Source organism: Myotis nattereri (assembly GCF_964212035.1).
Source record: "Myotis nattereri genome assembly, chromosome: 8".
Taxonomy (NCBI): domain Eukaryota; kingdom Metazoa; phylum Chordata; class Mammalia; order Chiroptera; family Vespertilionidae; genus Myotis; species Myotis nattereri.
In genome coordinates, this window is record NC_138083.1 from 6,806,945 (window position 1) to 6,824,509 (window position 17,565).

The following is a 17,565-nucleotide window of genomic DNA, read 5'->3' on the forward strand; positions in this document are numbered from 1 at the left end:
TTGGCTGATGATAATAAATCTTGTTTTTACCAGGAAATGTCTTAATTTTGCCTTCATTTTTGAATGATAGTTGTACTGGATATAGAATTCTGGGCTGGCAGGTTGTTTTTGTTTTTTCTTGCAGAACTTTACAGACCTCCTGTTGTTTTCTAGAGAAGTCAGCTCCCATCCACACTGTTCTCCTACATTTAAAGTGTCCTTTTTCTCTGGTTGCTCTTGAGATTTTTCTCTCTTTTTTTGCAAAGTGAATGTTTATCCTGCTTTGTGTGCGTTGATGCCTTCACCTAATTTGGGACGTTTTTGATTCAAGTACATTTTTTCTGTGCCTTTTTTCTATTTGTCCTTTCAGTCTGGGGCTTAGATTATACCAAGTTGGGGTGCTTAATATCATTCTATAGGTCTTTGTGGGTCTCTTTTTTCCCCCCTATCATTTTTCTCTCTGATGTTCACATTTCATCATTTTTATCAACCTATCTTTAAATTCAGTGACTCTTTTTGTCCTGTGCAGTCTGCTGGTAGGTCCATCTATTACATTTTTTATTTCAGTTTGTTGTGCTTTCCAGCTCTAGAATTTCCATTTTGACCTTTTTTATAGTTTCTAATTCTCTGTGATATAGAGATTCCCTATATTTTCTTTCTTGTGCATGTGTGTTCCTTTTACGTGTTGAACATATTTATAATAGCTCCTTTTAAATCCTTACCTCGTGGTTGAGACAGTGGGATCATCTTAGTGTTGATAATGTAACTGCTTTAAAAAAATTATGAATCACTTTTTACTATCAATACATAGGAAGTTATTTTTAATTGAACACTAAACAGTATAAATGACACACTGCAGGGGCTCTGGATTCCGTTTTATTTCTCCAAGGTGGTTTTTTATGTAGTAAGCAGTTATCTTGTCTGATCTCCAGCTCCCAACTGTCTCCTCTGAGAAGCACTAAACTCTCTGCTCAGTTTGTTTAGTTTCTTGCTGCTGCTTTTTTGCCGGTTCCTCTGGGAACTACATGTGTAGTTTAGTAGTCAGCCACAGAACTTACTTGCAGATCTTTCCCATTGCAGTTCACCTTTAAATGGTAGCCTCCCCTCCATTTTCTGCCTTTTGGTTGCTTTCCAGTGTTTTTTTTTTTTTTTTTTTAATGTTTTTTTCTTTCTTTATGGTTCTGTAATTGTTATCTGCAAAAATTTTATGTCTGACCAACCTACTGTGTTATTACCAGAAGTCTTGATTTTTTTTCTAGTTTTCATTTCTTTGATTAATTTTCCTATCTTTTCATTCATTATGGCCTTGTTTTCATTTTAGTCCTTGTGTGTTTTTACAATAGCTGTTTTCAAGTCCTTTTCATGTCAGCTAGTTCTAACATCTGGTCTTCGTTGGGTTTGTTTCTACTAACTGATATTTATCATGAATATGGGTCACATTTCCCCATTGTTTCTCATGTCTATGAATCTTTTATTGCCTATAGTATGTTCTTGATGAAACATCGTAGAAATCTGGATTCTGTTATTTTTCTCTGAAGAGTGTTAACTTTATTCTAGCAAACAGTTTAGATTCTGTTTCCCCTGCAGCATTCAGCAGCTGAAACTACTTAGTTCCTTTTGCCTTCAGGCTACTGCTTTTCTTTGTGAATCTGACCATCTCCCCTGTGCCTGCACAGAATAGAGTAGGATTTAATCACAGATTTGGGGGGCTTTCCCTTTCTTAGTTCTCTCATTCCTTCTTCCCAAGATTTCTAACCTCATGTGTCAGCTGCTTTGGCAACCTCGGTCTCTGTTCTCTGACTTATTAAACCAGTTATACTGTAGCTTTTGCTTGAGGTCCAGCTACTCTGCATAGCTATGCAGAATGAGGATGCCCCAGGCAAAAAAAGCAACAGCAATGCACATCTTACCCAGGATGGTTCCCTTCTCTCAGGGGTCTGCTCTCCTTTAGTTTCCACCAATATTTGATCACTCTCCAGTGCCTAAAGGCCACTTTTTGTACTGTGTCCAGCTACTACTGTATGTCCCTCCTCACCACTGTTTGGTTTTGGTCACATTACTTAACCTCCTTGAGTGTTAATTTCCTCATTTGGAAAAATGAGGCTAAATAATACCTTGTCATAGGGTTTGGGGGAGGTAAAACGAGTTATTGCACATAAATTGTTCACTTTTGTGTTGGGAACACAGTGGGTCCCTCTGATGGTAACTCTTGAGCTTTAGACAAACGCTTATCTGAGTAAAACTTGAGAGATATTTAGCCTTTTATTAATCATAGAACTTGACGGAACTCAAAAGAAGGTGTTTTCTGTTTTAACTTCTTGGTTATTTTGGTAATATTTTGAATACTAGCTTTTGGAACCTAAGTCGTGATGTGCAACACATAAGCTTTGGTATTTCAAGTGACTGATTTTCTTATTTTTTATAGATCATCTGCAAACTGGCTTCAGTGCTGAGCAAGAGCACAGTGGAACGCCTGCTGCTCCCTCGATTCTGTGAATTATGTGGTGATGGGAAGCTCTTTCAAGTTCGAAAGGTGAGCACATATTAGTTTCAAAACTTGAAAAATTCAAAACGTTAAAAAATTCAAAATCCATGCTTGTAAAGTTTCTGGACTTCCTCAGTAGACATGGTCTGGAAGGAAAACATGGCCAGTGTGAACTGTGTGAGGAAAACATCTGAACAGCGTTGCCAGTTTTTACTGCAGTTAGGGAATGCAGATCGCCGGGGGGATGAGATTGTGTCTGAGTACGCCTGTTGTTCGCCTGTTGTTCTCAGGAGCAGGGAAGTGTGAGGGGACCTTGCTGACAGTGACCCAATGCCTTTGCCTCGGCAGAGCCTTTCATTTTCTTGGGTGACTTGCCCTACCTTCCAACTCCTATCCTACCCCGCCCTCTTCCCTTTTCATCGCTTGTCACTTGGTTGTCAAATTCTTCCTTTTGAAGCCAATGCTCCCCTCACTGCACAGCCTCATCTTCCCTCTGGTCTCTCCTCATGACTCATCAACAAGAAGATCGGTCTCATTTGGTCTTATTTACCATGCGGAGAATATGAAGGGTCTCTTTTGCTCTCTCCTAACCAAATGCATTATGTATTGAGATCAATTAGGAGCCAGAAAGTGCTAGAATTTGGTACTCTGTTGTAAATCTTCAGTTTCCAATGCATCGTAGGCACCTGGGCGGTGCTATGTGGGTGATGGGCTTAGTGAGTGCTTGTTAGCTGCCTCACTAGAGGAGTAATTGCTCTCAAGGTCCCTGCTTGTTAGTCTGCACAATTTGTTAAAACAAAAAAGATGAGAATAATGGGTATGCCTTTTGCCTTTTTAAGGTATGTGCTACAAATTTTGGTGATATTTGTCACGCCGTTGGACAAGAAGCAACTGAGAAATTTTTGGTACGTGAAGTTTTGCCAATTGTAATTGCTGATGCACTTGTTAAGGCGCTTTTAAAATCCATCATAGTTTTGTGTCTATGAGTCTTTTTCTTTGGAATGGCAGCTTAATTTTGCATTCATCAATTTCAAGGCAGCTGGTCTGTGGAACAGAATGGAAGCACCCCTTCCTCCTTCCTGTGGGCCTCTTCTGTTCCTCCTCCCTGCTCTTTCTCGAATGTTGCTCTACCACCTCACTCCTCGGCTTCAAAACCCATGGGATTGTTTCTTGGTTTCCATGGTAACATCCAGACCCTTCTTGGCCTTTCAGGTCCCTTTACAAGTAGCTTTCCTGCCTTACCTCCAGTCACCTTCCTCAGGCCTGAACACTGCCCTGGCCTGGGTGCTGCTCCCCCTGGGCCACGCATCTGAGTCATGGGGAGGGCAGGAGCGGGGAGGACCCAAGGGTTCATATTTTTTATAAATTCCCTCCCGATTCTGAGACACAGTGGAGTAAAGCGCCACTTCATGAGCCAGCCAGTGACTCTTCTGCTTGTTACTGCCCCTCTTCCAGCATCGTTCCTACCTGGTGGGACCCTGCTCCCACGGCAGACGGCAGACCCAGCTTGAATATGCATATGTTTCAGTCAGGTCCTTTCTGGCCTAGACTCACCTGCCCCCCACTGTGTCAGAGAGTTCATTCCTCCCTTTTCAGCACCCCCAGGACAATGAGTTCCGAGGACTTGTGTGTCCCTCTCCACACCCATTCTGGTCTGGCTGGTTCGGGTACTTCACCCTATCACGTTCGCCCTTCTTGCTTCCAGGTGCCTGCCTAGGCCCTGGCCCCTGGAGGATGCTGCGCAGCACATGCTTGCCTCTGTATTTGACAGGATATACTAACTAAGAGTTGAAACTTAACCTCAGAAAGTATAATCTTTAAATTGATTTGTAAATTTAAGTTCAGAAGCTCATTTTATTTTATTTAAAGTATAAGCCATGTCTCCCTGGCCAGTATGGCTCAGTTGGTTGCGTGTCATCCCATACATTCAATTCCCCTGGGAGATCAGGACATATGCCCAGGTTGTGGGTTTGGTCCCTGGTTGGAGTGTGTATGGAAGGCAACGGATCAGTATTTCTCACATCAATGTTTCTCTCCCTCTCCCTCTCCCTTCCTCTCTCTCTAAAATAAATAAAAACACATTTAAAAAAGTATAAGCCATGCCAACATAGTTCTGACCCCAAAATAATTCTTAGTGGGCTGTCGCTTTGAGTCCACAGGGAGTGTTGCCCTGCACTTGGCGTGTCTGAGTGCAGCAGCGCACTCATCTTCCAGAGGCGGGTATTTCTGGGCTCGCTTATGCACGTTGTGGAGCTTTTTGCGGATTGTTTTATGTTGAGATATTAAAAACAAATCGTATTTTTAGACAAGATCGGCACGTTCAGGGTGGTATGGCTATAGACCAAAGCCTTATTTTTAAAGGCAAAATTTTAAAAGAGGATATAATCATGACCTTCATACAGATATAAAATGAAGATGTGTCAGTGGTTTTATTAAACTCGTGTGTTGATGAGGGAACCAGTAAGATACGACAAGTGGTTTCATGGAAAAGTTAAAGTGCCACACATGGCCAGACCCTGGAACCCTGAAGTGACCTTACAAACTGGTCGTATCCAGGGAGGTAAGGTTTGCATGTCTCTGGACAGTTTTTAACAATTTACCTTCTATCACTAAATACCTCAGTCAGAGACCATGTGCCTGGATGGGTGAGCTTGTTGGGATAGCCACTGAATTTCAAAGTCGTTCCTAGTATTTCTCTATAATCACATATCGAAGATCACTTGTTCTGCCTCTGGGGTTTTTTCCTCCATTACCTTGTTAAATTTAACAAGTCCTTTACTGGAATTAAGAGGTAAAGGAACTGTTGCTTTATTCTGCTTGTCATAATTTCTATTGGTTTCAAATGATTCCTTTTAGATTAGTATATATTTCATTTTTCTTTGTCATTAATTTATGGATATGCCTTAGCTGCATCAATAAAACAGGCTCTCTGGGTAACCAGATTTGAGTAGCATGATTTTATTTGCTTTGGTAGATCCCAAAGTTCTTTGAGCTCTGCTCAGATAATGTGTGGGGGATGCGAAAGGCCTGTGCGGAGTGCTTCATGGCGGTGTCCTACAACACATCCCCCGCGGTGCGCAGAGCCCAGCTGTCCCCGCTCTTCATCCGCCTGGTCAGCGACCCCTGTCGATGGGTAAGCATGGGCCTTGTCTTGGCATCTGGACTTGTGACTTTTCAGTCATTGGTTGTCACTTTTAGACCTTGTGAGGCTTAGGGCACCTGAAATCTCAAAAGTTTTGGCGATGTTAAGAAAGTGCTCCCACTGTCACATTATATTGAACAGATCTCATAGAAATGAGAACTGAGAAGGGAAAGAGCAGAACTGTGAATTGTCACTTCTGTTCTGAGCTTAACTATGCTGCAATGATTAAGAAGGTCTGTTCAGATGCTTTATAAAGTCCAGAATTATTTGATGTGGGATTAATTGCCTGGAAGGTTAAAAACTACATGATAGTGCCAAATTTTTCCTTATTTTCTGTTGCAACTTGTTTGTTTGGAATTTAAGGAAAGCAGTAAATCCGCTCAGGCATACTTTGGCAGACAGTGAGTGGCCTGGTGATCTGCCCCCGCTCAGCCCAAAGTCAGACCTCGCAAGTGCCACATTCATGCGCTGTTCTTTCTGGTTTCAGGTACGCCAGGCTGCCTTTCAGTCCCTGGGCCCCTTCATTTCCACCTTTGCAAACCCCTCCAGGGCTGGCCTCTATATTCGAGAGGATGGCACCCTGAGCATCAGGTCATCAGCTCAGAGTGCGGGCTCCAGCTTCATGTGCAGGTCAGCTGGTGCCCGCAACTGTGTTGACGCCACCTCAGTTTGGTAAGCTCCAACCCAATAATTACTAGGATCCCGCTTCACCTTAAGCGTCCACCTAAAATTCTAGCAATTATCTCCTCTGGAGTTTCAGTAACAGTGACCTTCTGGGCAAGATGGAATATTAGAGCTTTAATTATGTAAAGAAGGAAAAAGTAATTGCAATAATGGTTTTGAAACATGACTACTGGGTTATAAATAATGAAGCTACTGTGTCTCCTAAATTTAGATAAAATATTCATTGAGAGCAGTGATTAAATAACCTATAAAGAAAATTTTCTCTTACTTTTTGATTAATGGAGTTCTTTGGATAATGTACATGGGAAAAATGTACTTTTGTGCCATAGAATATTACATGCCCATAACGGTGAGATTCCTGACCCACTATCAGTAGACTCTATACTGTTTTTCTAGTAAATTCTAGTGATTGATCTTGGATTTGTTAAATGTCTTTTCTCCAAGGATGGTGGGTGCATACTAACAAATCATTGGAGGTAATAACAGGAGTCTCTCCATTGGTAACATTACACGGAGTGTGAGAGCAGGTAGTTCACATCCCAGTACCCATTCTTTGTGAGATGGGTCACCCTCCTCCACCAAGACTCAAGGAGTCCCTGCTGTAAGGCCTGGGCAGGGCTTCCTCATCTAGACTTTCCAGTGGTTAACCACCAGCCAGCACTTGCCCACTTCAGCTGGGTTCATTTTCTCATGCCTGCCCCCTGGTGGAGGTCCTAAGAAGCAGTGAGCGCAGGTCTTGCTTCTGAAGGTGTGCCAGCAGAAGCTGGGCTCTTCCCCACAGGCTCTTCCCCACGGCGTATACGTGTAGTGGAGGGATTGGCTGCGGTTGCATGTGGCATTTTCAGTGAACATCATTCTTGCAGTGGGGCAGAGGGAACTGTTTGGACATCTCATCCTCTTGTGACACTGTTATCTTCTGGGAGACACTGCAGGCTGGGCGGCCAGGTCAGGAGGAGGACCGGGCTTGTGAGCATGTGGATCCTGTGTTTGCCTACTTCACTTCCAATCTATTACTTGGTGCTAAAAGTTTGCCTTCCTCAATTTAACCCAGTTCAACACAGCCAGGGCAGATAGAGCCACCTCCGCCCATGGGAGGCCCATCAGGGGGCACCAGTGATTTCCTGCACGTCAAGAGCTCCTGTGATGGCCCGATGGAAAACCCAATGGAGAACTCCGGCCTGACTGGAGCTGAGGTGACCAGTGCCTTCTCGAAGCTCCCTGATATTAACAACCTCCCCATCAGCAGTCACCCTGCACCTGATTCCTGGGCCTGCCCAGGGAGTCCTGAGGATGCATTCGGTAATTTCCTTTATTGGCGAACTCCTCTCCCTGACATAAGCCAGGACTTGGAGTTGCTTCTGAGTGCAGCTGGGCCGCAGGAAGAAGGCCGCTGTAGATCTGAGCCTGTGTGTGGCAGCTATGTGGCCAGGAGTGAGATTCAGAAAGTCCTCGACAGTTTGCAGGAGCACATGATGAACGATCCAGATGTTCAAGGTCAGTGTTGTCCACAGTGAAAGGGGAGACGGCTGGCGTATTTCTGGGGTGTGCGTCACATGGGCCTGTGTCTTGTTGCATTGTGCATGTACTTATCTTTGGTGACATTGTACACACATCTCACTACAGCCAGAACCTCAGCATCTCCCTGCAGGTAGCCGCAGGGGTCCTGCCTCCTTGCAAGCAGCGTGCAGGTCTGACATCAGTTCTAACAGGAGCGAGAGCTCTTGGGCATATCTGTAGCAGTGGGGATTTTATTAGCTCCTCGGCCACTTTTACATCCTTTGCTGTGTTATAATGCCTTCTAGTTATGAACAGCTATGGCTGCTGCTCCTCTTGGGGCGTTAACTCAGTCCTTAGCTAAACTTTGAGGTCTGTCTCAGCAAGGAAAAGGACAGCTTCTTCTTTGGGGTATTTTTCATCTTATGACTAGTACTCCCACTGAGCGTCGGATCAGGGAGCCAGGCCCTGCAATCCATATCCATTATCACGCCTCTTCTTTCTTGAAACATTGCTATATTTGTATTCTTCCCTGAGTTGGGGAAATTGGAAAAAAACAACACTTGCTGCTGTTGCCGGGCAGAGATTTGTGACGCTTTCGGGAAAGGAAATGTGAAGATCCAGTTAACCCTATGATTATTCTTTGTCTTTAAATTGATAAAGGAAATTAAGTCAGTGTTTGCTAAAGGAATGAGCACATGTTACATATCACTTCTAATAGCCGTAGACAGAAGTCTGCATTTGGAAAACGTATTTCTAAAACTCCATTAAATTCCGTGCTGGGACCTGGCTGGGTGCTGGGGCAGCAGTGAGGACACTTGAGGCCCTCATGGTCAGGTGGAAGGGACTGTAAACAACCTCCTTCCATGGCAGGGGCTGGGCCAGGAATTTAGGGCAGGAAGCTGGTTATTCTTGGGGACAGAGGAAATGTCTGGGAGGAGACCTTGCAGAGCAGTTGACATTTAACAAGGGCTTTAAAGGGCGGCTAGGAATCTACCATACAGAGAAGTTGAGTGATGAGTCTCTAGGTTCCTTCAGGTCCCTGGAATTATTTTGTAAAATCTTACATGTACATGCATACTTAATTTCTTTATAAAAAGGACCCACAAGCTGCTTTAGTGCGCAGAGGGATCTGTGACCCCCAAAAATTCAGAAATAAGCGGCACCTTAGGTATTTGTAATTGGAGATGTGGCTCGGGCCAGGGGGAGGGCCTGGTGGGTGGCACTAAGGAGGTGGGTCCTTGTTCTGGGCACAGCAGGGAGCCAGCTACATGCTCTAAGCATTTTAATGAATCTTGGGGTCTGTTGAATTTAACCAGTTGAAAACAGAATGCAGGAAGTCTTGTGTGTGCATGTTTTGTGACATGGAAACAATTGTGTTTACAGAAAGGTATGTGGATATGTCATCTTGACTGTTATGGGATCTCCAACAGTCATGCTGTGGACAGAAAGCATGAGCCGAGCAGGGTGAGCAGGACCTTGACTCGCGTGTGTGCACATAGCCGGATTGATCCTGCACGTGTGTGCGCTTGTGTGCACCTGTGTATGTGTGGCGGGGACGGCAACCACCCTGCTTTATAAATGAGGGTGCAGAACCCCCCTCCCTGAGTCAGTGGGCCTCTCAGACATCGGCATTCAGTAACATTGTATTGTCTTCCTGTGAAAGATGATGGAGTCGAGCTCTGATTTCCCAATTGAGGCACTTCAGGTTCAGATTTGATGTTGTGTGTGTGGCTGACGTTTAGTTGGAGTCGTTAAGGTTAATGGTGGTAAACATCACAGCCTGACTGAGTGCTCATTCTGGGACCCCAGAGCATGGTTATTGTAGGGACAGATGTGGGGAAAGTGAGTGCATGTGTGGTGTGCCCACATCCACAAATCAGATAAAGGTACTGAAATTCTCGAAACTTCTCTCCCTGCAGCTCAAGTTCAGGTGCTATCAGCTGCACTGAGGGCCACACAGCTGGACTCTGTGAGTGAGCCCGAGCACCCGCTGGCAGACAGTCTGAGTGCAGTGTCCCTTTCAGATCCCAGGCCGGCCTCTGACAGCTGGCTGGCTCCATCGGCCTCATCCCTGCAGAGTGAGCCCTCTGTGGCCAGGATATTACCAAGCACAGTAAGTCTCTGGCCTCTCCCTCAGCCACTGAGGATGTGACAGAAATCTCAAAGCTGCTGTCTCTCTTATTAGTAGGTCCTGGTGGAGATGATAAATGGCAGGTTTAATTTTATTCTTAAGGTCATCTTTTGGATAACTAGACAACCAATCAATCAGGTGATTGATAACCCTGACTCTCCTCCACAGAGACAAGGTTGGGGACCAAAAGGACCTTCCCTCTTCTCCAAAGATGATGAGACCTGCTTCTTGGGGGAGGGGTTAACCAGATCATGGCTCTGTTTCACTGCCCACCAGCGGTTAGATGTTTGAGTAGGAGCGGAAAGTGAATTCCTACAGCCTCTCTAGGTTGAAGTTGACAGAGGCCTTCGAAGTTGATCACAGCCTTCAACCCTCACCTTAGAGACACTCTCTCAACACACGGTCACTCCTGCAGTGGCACCAGCATGCTGTGTCTGCTGGAGAGGTTTGGGTGAGCCCACAGACCCCACCTCCCTTCCCTGTAGTCTGGAACCAGCCCTGCGAGACAACTCCCATCCCGGGAGAGTGCCTTGTTTCTTAGTTCCATCTCTCCAGAAGCTTCCTAGCTGCTTTTGGTGGGAGGCTCCAGTACCTCCCTAATTCCCACTAAACTTACACTTGGACCACCTAGAGCTGGGGTCCTTCACAGGTCAGGTAAGACTAAAGAACTAAAATTAGGGAGGGGCCCATGATCAGTGTCATGGGCACGTTGGCACCTTCTCATTTTCATGTGCCTTAATGGAGGCCGGAGGCCAGAATACCAGTTGTTTCTCATTTCACATAGTTTGTAACTTGATTTTAGCAATTCTACTAACGTATCACCTCCATTACCCGCTAGGCCTGCTCCAGTAAAAGCAAGACAAAAGACAAATTTAAATAGCTTAAATATAAAATGTTTAAGAGTTTTGTTAAGGTTACCCCTGATTAGTAAGAAATAAGGTGATATCCTATTTTGCTGGTTTGTTTAGAAAAACAGGCAAGAAAACTCATGTTACCCTTATTGAAATCAGACGTGTTAGGTAGATAGGAACGTGTGGTCATGTTTGCCTTGGTGGGACTGTGACAGTCTTCAGGCTTCCCTGTCATATATGGAAGTGGACAAAAGAAAAAAGAACCAGTTCCTCACCCTGGCCGGTGTTGCTCAGTTGTCAGAGTGTTGGCCCCACACTGAAGGGTCTTGGGTTCAATTTCTGGTCAAGGGTATGTACCTGGGTTGTGGGTTCACTTCCTGCCCAGGTCAGGGCATGTGGGGAGGCAACCAGTTGATGTGTCTCTTTCACATCAATGTTTCTTTTTCTCCTTCTTCCTCCTTCCCTCTTCCCCCTTCCTCCCTCCTGTCCTCCCTTCTACTCTCTGAAAAAGCAATGGAAAAAATATCCTTAGGTGAGGATTAACAACAAAAAAAGGAATTTGTTCCTCCATGTTGGCCCTTTTGTGAGGAGGATTTTAAAGGGCCCCTGTCTTTGGTCCTTGGTTTGTGATGTGGAACATCAGGAGTCTTAAATTTGCAGCTTGACTCTTAGGTTCCAGTGGGATCCGTCAGGATGTTTCCAGTTATAAAATAAGGAAAAGGAAGTGAAAAACGCAAAAAGCTTAACCAGTGAGGGCTGTGTTCTTTCAAACAGTGAACTGGAGAGGAGCTGAGGCTGGGGGCTGGCACCTCAGCTGCAAAACTTGACCCTATTCCACGTGTCCACTCTGCCACCTTGGCTCGCCAACTTGGTCCCCAAATGCCCAGTGGGAGGAGGGGCCTCCTTTTTCTGACCTGTCACTTGACTGTGAGGCGGTTTTCTGGGGAAATGACCTCTCAGCACCTCTGGGGGCTGCCTGGACTTGTGGTGGTTACAGAAACCTAAGCTTGGCTCCTGAAATAAGTACCGTACTTACAATTCCAAATGAAGACTTTGGAATAAAATTAATTCCTGAAAGAAGAAAAATGATTTATTATTTATTAATCTATGTGAATTTATTAAGTTGGAGAAATTGAGGTCTTAGGTTATCATACCAAAGCGTTTCTGTTTTATCACGCCCTTTATTAAATAAGCAGTACATTTCAGTGGAGACCTTGGGGATTGAAGGTTCTAGTAGCGTGTCTCAGCCAACAAAGCGTCTATCGGTATATTAATCGACTCTCCTGGATCATATATTGAGCTGATTTGTCAAAACCTATTAAGCTGGCAGGCAGGGTGACATTTCCATGCAAGAAGGGAACCCATGTTATGGTTGGAGCAGAAGGTCAGGCCCATCTCAGTTAACGTTAGTCAATGATCAGAAACCAATATGTCACCATTGAATGTTCTTGCACATCTTAATTGTTAACCTAATGTAAGGGTTCACCAGCAAACATGAAGAGTGTTTGTACGTGTGAAAATCCAGAACAGCTCTCCGAGTACATGCTCCTCATCAGTCACATTTTCACTCAGATTAAATGAGCCTACCCAGTGCCTCTCCATCCTCTCAGGCCCAGCACCGATGCACTCTCCAGTTCCTGGGCAGTGCTGGATGTGTGTGCTTCACCGTTTCCTGAAAACCTCACCCTGCTTTCAGGAGTGGTCCATGACTTAAATGTGCATTTGTTCCTTAAGGGCTGTGGGTAACCACACTGGAGGTCCTGGGGCTTGAAGAATGATAAACACAGCCTCCAGTTGGTGCATGCCAGCGTTAGCCTGTCTTCTGTAAGGGCCTCAAGCAGTTTTGTTTTTTAAAAATATATTTTTATTGATTTCAGAGTAGAAGGGAGAGGGAAAAGAGATAGAAACATCAGTGATGAGAGAGTATCATTGATTGGCTTCCTCCTGCATGCCCCCTACTGGAGATGGAGTCCACAACCCAGGCATGTGCCCTGGCTGGGAATCGAACTGTGACCTCCTGGTTCATAGGTCAACACTCAACTACCAAGCCACACTGGCCTACCCAACATCATATAGAACTATGCAAATGTATTTTTTTTAACACCTGAGAGAGAGCTTGACCTAAAGGGAAGCTCTGGTCTTGGTTTGCATAAGTCATTCCTGCCATTGAAAGAGGGTTCCTTGAAGCGGGCAGTAGGGCAGCTTCCTCCACAGAGCCAGTTGGTAACATGCCCCGTCCCTTTTGCAGAATCCAAGCGAGCCCTGCCATGGAACCCGTGACCATCTGGGGACCCAGCAGAGGCATGACCCTGTCCCACTTGAGGAGAATAAATCTAAACTACAGGTTTGTTCCTTGAAAAGAAAGCAGCTTAAAACTTTATATTTCTCTGGGAGTTAAATTTAAGAATGAACACTGGAAGCAAATATTTTTCTTCCATCAATATTCATGACATATCTTAGTTTACAATCTGTGGTGCTAATATTTCCTCTCATGTAAAAAAAATAGTAAACTCCAAAGTAGTGTTTAAAATCTTGTGAGTAATCTAGAATAGTATTTTAAAGTAAATCAAACAAAGAAAAATTTTGACATCTCTATGCTAATATTTAATGTCTGTTTATACAAGTCATTTTGTTTCTTTGTGTGTGAAAAGTTTTTGATGGTTTTTTTTTTTAATCAAACTGTGTTTGGCTTTGTTCTGTCTTGTGGATTGGCTTCTTGTGCCATGTGAGTTCTCTTAAATGCTTCTAATTTTTGTACCCCACTGCCCTTTACAGAGATAAAGGTAAGTGGGCGCTGTCTCATGAAGGCAGTATTCCATCAGTTGGAAAGAAGTAGTAATGATTGAGTATAGGGGCTCAGGCCCAATGTGCTGGGGGCAGTTATAAGAAAAGATAGTTTCTATTCTCAAGAGCCATGCACACCAGACAAACCAACATTCACTGTTCTTTATGACATCAAACATTGGCTGAGTTTAGCAAAGGTGAGTGTGGACATTAACTTCAGTCCAAGTAGAAAACTGAGGGAACAAGAAGTTCACCAACTTGTGTTTTCTGATTTTCTGTTTTCACCTTCAAGTTCCAAACTCCTTGCTTTTCGTGTCTTCTCTTTCTTTCCAGCAAGCATGATGGTTTCCTTTCTCTCCTGTTTCCCAGGATATTATTCCTCAGCCCCTATTGGATGAGTATGTGTCGATGACCGACCCAGCTCGAGCCCAGACTGTCGATAGCGACATAGCCAAGCACTGTGCATACAGCCTCCCAGGGGTGGCGCTTACGCTGGGCAGGCAGAATTGGCACTGCCTGAAGGATACATACGCAACGCTCGCTTCCGATGTGAAGGTAAGAGTCGCACGTGAGCACAAGTGAGTCATCTGACGAGGAAGAGGCAGGAAGCTGCAGCTGGGCTCACGGCCTGAATTTACGTGGTCGTGGCTGCCACGTTTACAGATCTCGGAGGAAAGAAAGCTTTAAGTGGCCAACACCTGGCAGCATCAGTTTTACTCCAGAAATAGCCCTCACCTTTTGGTAACATGGCACTGTGCTTGCTTTCTGTGGCTTCTGTCTGCTGTGCACCCAGTGGAAGGTACGTCGGACCCTGGCCTTCTCCATCCATGAGCTGGCTGTGATTCTCGGGGATCAGTTAACAGCTGCTGACCTGGTACCCATCTTCAATGGATTTTTAAAAGACCTGGACGAAGTACGAATAGGAGTTCTTAAACACCTGTATGATTTCCTAAAGGTAGGAAGAAGGATTAAAGAAACACAAAACAAACCTCCCCTCTTCAAAACAGTTTTTTAAACCCTGCATGTGTAGAGTACCAGAGGGAAAACAACAGCACAGGTGTCTGGGTTTTTCAGTTCAAACATCCCATCCAAAATCTTACCGTGGGTGTTCTTTCGGTGATGGGTAGATGTTTTCATACCTCTCCTCCTATCTCCCTGCACCTCAGAGGTCCAATTCTGCGAGGGCTGTGGACAGGTAGGCCAGCGTGCTCCCTGAGTCAGTGGGGGTCTTGCCCAGCTCTGAGCCTGGCTGGAATCAAGCTCACTCTGCATGCAGGGCTTTTCTGCAAGACGTTGCTGCTTCCCTGCTTTTTCCCCTAAAGGAATGATGAGTGCAAAAATTAGAATTTAAAATGGCCCAGAGAAACGAATTACTTTCATCCCCGAGATGAGCTGCCTGGAAGGGCTTTGGTGCCCAGCTTAGGGTTTCCTGTGGCACAGGAGCCAGCGAGCAGCGCCCACTCCCGGGAAGCAGCCATGGTGCTACCTCGTGAACACACACAGATGGGGCTCCTCGAGGCAGGAGTCCTGCAGGAGGAAGAGCTAGGAGTACTGAGGACACCCAGGCCATGCAGGAGCCCAGGGAGAAGGCTGGAGGCACTCAGGGCTGCATGGCGTCTGTTCACAGCAGCGTCCACACAGCCCCACTGGGTGGTCCAGGCAGCAGGGGAAGGCACAGTTCTTGCTGGTGACAAGCGTATAATCTGAAGTAAAATAAAACAGTATATGTGGGCTCATGTTGAGAGATTATATATTTTTATTTATATATACATTTTTAAAAAATAGTTGCTTCATGAAGACAAGAGGAGAGAATATCTTTATCAGCTTCAAGAATTTGTAGTGACCGATAACAGCAGGAATTGGAGGTTTCGATATGAACTAGCAGAGTAAGTAAAACCTGTGTGGGGCTATGAGAAGGCAATTAGATGGAATAAGTCTTCATTTTCCTACCTTGTAATTGATTTCTAAACTAGCAGTAATAGTGTTCTTTGGGATAAAGAGATTATGTTTTTATTAAGGGATAAACCAAACTCCAAAGCTCTAAGTTACAAATACCTCTGTCTCCGGGGAGACATTCATTTTCAGATGAAGACAGGGCCCGAGTCACTTTGGAATTAAAGTGTTCTGCTGTTCTATAAAGCAATTTATTCGAACCAAATAAAAGATGAATCACCCACTCTTCAGTATTTTCCTATTAATCGGAGCAGTGTTTTGCCAGCGCTTTCTTGAACATTCTGAGTGTAGCCCTCTCTGCAGGGCACAGTGTGGTTTAGGCACTTAAGCTTCCAAAGAACATGACGCTGCAGTGAGAGATATGAAAAGGTCTAGCGCAGATGAGACGATTATTAAATAAAACTGTCCCCCAAGGTGGCTCAGATCTGTACCTCATTTTGTGTGTGAAGGAGTTATTTAATTCCGTCTGTGCTGGCGAAGGGAAAGGGAAAGGTTTTAGCGATTCTAATAGAGTGAAAGCATCACTTTAAATAATTCTCCTTCCCGAGGTGCATAATGTGATTTCTGCAGTATCGAGTGGATTTGTTTGTGGTGGTCGTTGTTTGGGTTTTAGTTTTCACCTTGTCGAGATTTATTTCAGTATCTTTAGTTTTCATTTTCCTTCCTCTCAACTAGAAATCTCTCAAATAATTATCTTCCCTGTAGAAATCCATCAAGCTTTTGCAGCTATTCAGGATATGATTTGGCCGATGCCGGGGGCAAACTAAAAGATTTTCTCTTTGCTGTGATCTTTAATCATTATGCTTAATTTGAGCGATTGAGGTTTTAGTCATTATGCTATGTTCCCAGCCTATGTTCTAAGAGAACAGAGACAAAAATAGGCCCAAGTTTTTCATGAAAGCATTGTGCCCTCTAGCGGCAGTGTGCGGAAACTCCGCCAGGTCCGTCTGGGGGCGGGCTGACCGGCTTTCCAGGGCTGGGGCTGGGGCTGGGGCTGGGAACTGGGTGGGGGGCGGAGAAGGGGACGCGGCTGGGGATGGGGACGGGCTGGCGATGGGGACGGGCTGGCGTGCTTCCCGGGCACGGGGACAGGGTCGGGGGACCGAGGATGGGCTGACCTGCTTCCCGGGGCTGGATACCGGGGCCAGGGGACCCGGACCCGGACAAGACCGGTTTGGGGATGGAGCTGAGGTGTGGTGTGGCTCGGCTAGCATGGCCAGACAGCATTATCTGTGAGCGCTGTCTCCCATATCTGCCTTGGTTATTGAAGCCAAAGCCACTGATAAGAATTCTGTGCTTCTGTGCCCATGATACTGGTATCATTTTCCTGAAAATAGTGCTTTTTGATATGAAAATATTCACCAGCACTCCTGGCTTCTGGTTCTAACTTCCTTCAATCTCTTTTTCATTTCCTTTTGTTGCCAGTGTGGAAATAATGCCATTTATTTTCATAACCTTCTCCCCATCCCCATGTAGAAAACAGTGAGAGCTCTGCAGTAGATTTCCCCACCAGCCCGAGGATGAATTCCCCCCTTCGAGTAAATCGCTGTTATTTCTCTCCAAGCGGACCGGCTGCGTTTGAAAAGCTCTGCAGAGCCGGAGCCGGCCAGCAAAAACAGAAATTTAATGTGCAGCTCCAGGATCACTGTGGAGGCAGTGAAATCTCATCAGAGTGTTCCTTCGTCTGTTGATCTTTGGGAATTTCAGTGTTCTGGCTATTTTTAGGTTATCTGATTTTTAAAGTTTTATGTGCTTTCCAACTGATAACCTAAAATTGAAATAGTAAATCCCTATTCATAAATTTCTCAACCCCTGTTTTACCAACTGTAATTTATGCCTTTTTATTTGATTTGTTTGTGTGTGTGAGGTGAGGAATTCAGGTTTTTCCCCACTGTTCTTTGCGTGGCCATTTCACTCAGTGCTCTGCGTTCGGCATTTCCTTGACCGGAAGACTCCCTCGGTCTTCATTGCCCTTCCTCCCAGAATGGCTGTTTTTGGGGTGTTTTTTTTTTAATGTATAAGATGAAGTAAGAATAAAAAGGAAGAAATAAGATGAGGT

General features: G+C 45.0%; 1 protein-coding gene across 1 annotated transcript in view; it reads left to right on the forward strand.

Moving 5' to 3' along the window:
• The window catches only part of LOC308523658 (serine/threonine-protein phosphatase 4 regulatory subunit 1-like), a gene marked incomplete at its 5' end in the record, with an annotated part of 69,873 nt that overhangs the window by 46,281 nt on the left and 6,027 nt on the right, over positions 1–17,565 (forward strand). Inside the window, 10 exons of the mRNA XM_081097680.1 lie at positions 2,405–2,512; positions 3,304–3,369; positions 5,439–5,597; positions 6,094–6,278; positions 7,342–7,784; positions 9,707–9,900; positions 13,018–13,113; positions 13,923–14,108; positions 14,347–14,508; positions 15,339–15,439. Coding sequence (XP_080953806.1) covers positions 2,405–2,512; positions 3,304–3,369; positions 5,439–5,597; positions 6,094–6,278; positions 7,342–7,784; positions 9,707–9,900; positions 13,018–13,113; positions 13,923–14,108; positions 14,347–14,508; positions 15,339–15,439 — 1,700 coding nt within the window. The remainder of the gene's footprint in view (positions 1–2,404; positions 2,513–3,303; positions 3,370–5,438; positions 5,598–6,093; positions 6,279–7,341; positions 7,785–9,706; positions 9,901–13,017; positions 13,114–13,922; positions 14,109–14,346; positions 14,509–15,338; positions 15,440–17,565) is intronic.